General features: G+C 33.7%; 1 protein-coding gene across 1 annotated transcript; it reads right to left on the reverse strand.

Moving 5' to 3' along the window:
* Positions 1 to 636: 636 nt before the first annotated feature.
* Positions 637 to 3954, reverse strand: LOC121966129 (hematopoietic lineage cell-specific protein-like; the record flags this gene model as incomplete). Its single annotated transcript, XM_042516235.1, has 5 exons — positions 3866 to 3954; positions 2572 to 2655; positions 2415 to 2488; positions 903 to 1026; positions 637 to 747 (listed from the first exon to the last, which is right to left on the reverse strand). Coding segments are annotated over exons 2-5 (393 nt in total), but the record flags the coding sequence as incomplete, so codon positions are not given.
* Positions 3955 to 4035: the final 81 nt, after the last annotated feature.

Genomic DNA, 4035 nt, shown 5'->3' on the forward strand with positions numbered 1-4035 from the left:
ATAGTTTTAATTTTTTAAATTATTTTTTAAATTCCTATTCATTCTTATTAACTTATAATTTCTCTCTCTTTTTTTAAAAACAAATTTTCCTAATTTCTTGCAATTTGTGGAACATCTTTTACGAAGTTTCCTGGTGACTTTTTAACCCTGTTTTCAAAAGAAATTAAACCAATTTGCTCAAATTCCAAAGGTTTATATGCATGTGAAAATGATCTGAACGCAGCACAAAAAACTTATTTTGTTCCAGGTTTCAAAGGGTTAAGACATTTAAAAATACTCAGAATGTTTTGTCTCAGTTGTGGGTTTTTTATTTCCCCACAAATAAAGTTAATTAAATAGTAAAAAAGTCATAAAATTCTTCAAAGCCTTCAATCTTGAGTGTTTAAGTTTCCACATCACACTTGTTAAAATTTAATACTAGACCAAAATTAGTTGTAATGTTGCAAAATCACGCTCATAGTTACATGTTAAATTCAGCACATAAAACAGAGAAATTTCTTCTAGTGTGAACCCTTTTATGTACATTATTCATCAAAAGTTAAACATTGACGTAAAGTAACAATAATCTAAACAAATCTTTGAGAGGAGGACAACTTTGAGAACTGAGTGTTTGCAAGACTTTTTTTGTCCTCTCACCTTGTCGACTCGGTCTTTCTGAACACCGAATTTCCCACCGAAGCCTTTTGCCGCATCTTTCTGGGAGGAGTGCTGCTCAACTTGTGCGACATAGTCGTGTCCCAAAGCCACCTGGACGGTAAAGATACATTCATACACAAATTCAGCCTCCTGCATACAATTTTGATCAGAAACAGCAGATTCAGAGTGAAGGACAAAATAAATCTACACTTGCATTGAGTAAGAGGAGCTTATCGCCATGTTTCGAAGATGAAAAAATTGCCAACCTTGTCCATTCGGTCCTTTTCGACTCCAAACTTCCCTCCGTATCCGTATGAGGCTTTGGGAATCTGCTCCTTCTGCTTCACCTGCTCGTGCTCCCCAACGACTTTGCTTCTGAGCTCTGCAACACTGAGGCATCACACACGGGTCAGATGAACACCGATAGTAATATTTGTCATTAGAAACTATTAATCCGTAATACATTCCTTATTTATACTGGGCACATTTATTTATACAGCACAGGTTATGCACAATTTGCTTTACAGATATAAAAGGAAACAGAAACAAACGTTAAAAAATGAATTAAAGAAAGTGTGAGCATATCTGATATCAGGATGTCAGACACTTAAATTCTACTTTTTTAAATGACCTTTTAAGACTTTTTAAAAACCAAATTTAAAACTGATTTTTGGACGAATCATCTTTTTACTATTCAAGTATTGCCAGTAATCAGTATATATGTGGTCTCACGCAGAGGCAGGTTTTATATAGGAATATGATTATTTGAGTTAGTTAGATTAATCTACATTTTGCCAACAGCTAAGTGCAAATATAAAATTAAAAAACAACATTTTCACTAGGTGTAGTGGTCGGTTTTAACATTTGTACCATCAGAAATGATTAAGCAGAAGTTCTTGCTTCATTTTGATGAAAAACAAAAGATATAAAATAGTGAAGAAGTAAAATTAGATAAAGTGTCTGTGGCAATTAAGACCTTACAAATTCAAATTTAAGAATATTTAAGGACTAATGGTATTCATAAAATCAAATTTAAGGCTTTTTAAGGACTCGCAGACCCTCTGTGATATCAAAAAAAAGGCATAAAACCAAAATAAAAGCATTAACCACAATATAAGAAGGAAGTTACAGATCACAGGTAAGCCATTAATGACAGTAATGTTGTGGCTGCCAGGTCGTGTAAAATCCCTCTGCTGGTGTTTTTTCTGTCTGTTTGATAAAAATGTTGAAAATCTATTAATAGATGCTTGGAGATTAAACACTTCCTGAAAAGGCATGAAGTCAAGTGTGACAAAAGTTAATTATTGCTAATAAATGGATTTTTGTAAAATCACTCATAATATCTGTATAAAAAGTCCATAATAAACATAATATCTGTATAAAAATATAAATCAATCGTCATTCAGGAGGAAGTTAAACACCAACTGAAGAGATTCGTTACAACCAAGCGAGTAAAAACTGTTTTTTAAGTATTTATAAAGTGTGACTTCTCAGGAAATGGTATCTAAATCTGTCAGCAATCTTTAGTCCTATTCTTACATTCAGCACCACTGCCTGAATATTTACGGTCTCACTGTCTGCGGTGACAAACACAGTGGTTTAAATCTCACTGTCAAAAGTGTCATCACCACATATTACCCATATTAGGAGAGACTTGCTGCCTGACAGCTCCGCTCTCACTTCCTCTTCCTGTTGCTCCACAGCACCCACTCTGACCTGCATTTCTCTGCATTGAATAAAAAGTCGTTCATTTCAAGACAAAGTAGTGCCTCCCTCACCTGATGTGTTCTTTACGTCCTGAACCCTCGATGGTCTTCGCTCCCCACCTCTGCTCCTGCTCTGATACGTCATTCTGAGACACAAAGGCAGAAAGAGTTTGCACACATCTTTTCCACCCATACATGATGACACACATCTCCAGGATGTATACAGTACCTCAAAGTCAGGGTCCGTCTCCCAGTCGTCCCCCTCTGCAGCCACCTGCACGCTCACATTGTGGCCCGCGACTGACTTCCACATCTGAGGAAGAAAAACACGATGAGCCAAACTGCAGACAGTTCGCCACTGTGATTAATGATCATGTGTGACAACTGGACACAATAAAAAACATTATATGTTTCTGCACTTATTCACTGTTTATTTTTAATTATAATGACTAAAAACGATACAACCAGACACTCTGACCACCATTTGCTGAAGTCTCAAAAAGGAAGTTATTTTCAACACATAACTTCATTTCCCCATTATGAAACACACTGCTGTACTTCATGTAGTAAAAAGACACTAAAATACTTGAAAAAAACTGTATCATAACAGCATATTATTTAAAATAATAATTTTAAGTGTAACCCACTTAAAATGACAGTAAACATAAAAATATAAACACAAAAATGTTCTTTACATTAACCTAATTAATGCCAGTATGCTAAGTGTCACCTTTACTTTAATTTAAGTATCATAAAATGACTTTCTGTAGATCTTTATTCCTTTATAATCTGATCACTTTTCTTGTGCTGCTCTCAGATGTCTTTCACAAGTAATTAACTAATTTGCCCAATTTTTTAAATTTTTTAAACTAATTTTTAATTTTTAACTTTTTTATAACTTTTTTTAAAAGCTGGGGGAAATTGTTGTACTTTTCATGACTAAATATTTACATTTATTTTACAGAATTATCAAAAGTATTCTTTTCAGTCATTTAAACTTTCCCGTTTTTTTTTGTTTGTTTTGATTTTGCTAATTTTCTTTTTCTCTCTCTTTTGTTTTTGTAATTACTTACTAATTTATAATTCATTTCTTCATTGTTTGCTCTCGAAGAGTTAAATCCTGCATAACACACTGAAAATAACACTATTTCTTGAGAGAAGCACGAAAAATATTCTCTACATTGATGTAATAATTGCTAAGTTACTTATACTATATATTCGTATCGCATTTTATTGCCATAAATTGCAGTTGTAGGCAAATATATGTAGTAGAATTTAACATAACATTAAACATACAGCTATATAAAATATAAATGTATATACATGTTAGCCCTAACCATCTTACTGTATTGTTTCAGTATCCATGTTTAGCTAACATTTGGTCCCAACAGTTAACGGCGCATTAGCTGAAACTACGCCTGACTAAATTTACTTCCTTAAAAAAAGTTTAGAAGACAATAAAATTAAAACACACACATGAAGATTTGTTAGAGTACGTTTGAGAAACAAAAATATGCAATTACCTTTCAGCTGTCAGGGTTTTATATCCGTGTTTAGGTGTATTTTTCACGGACAGACTGTTGATGAAGCTCTTCACTCAGGTTGTGACAGTTTGATGGGCGACACGTGAACGCGGATCCGGCGAACGTGAACGCGCGTTAATGTAAATAATTATTTTCTTAAATCGTATTTT

The sequence above is a fragment of the Plectropomus leopardus genome, unplaced genomic scaffold (genome assembly GCF_008729295.1).
Source record: "Plectropomus leopardus isolate mb unplaced genomic scaffold, YSFRI_Pleo_2.0 unplaced_scaffold23224, whole genome shotgun sequence".
NCBI lineage: Eukaryota > Metazoa > Chordata > Actinopteri > Perciformes > Serranidae > Plectropomus > Plectropomus leopardus.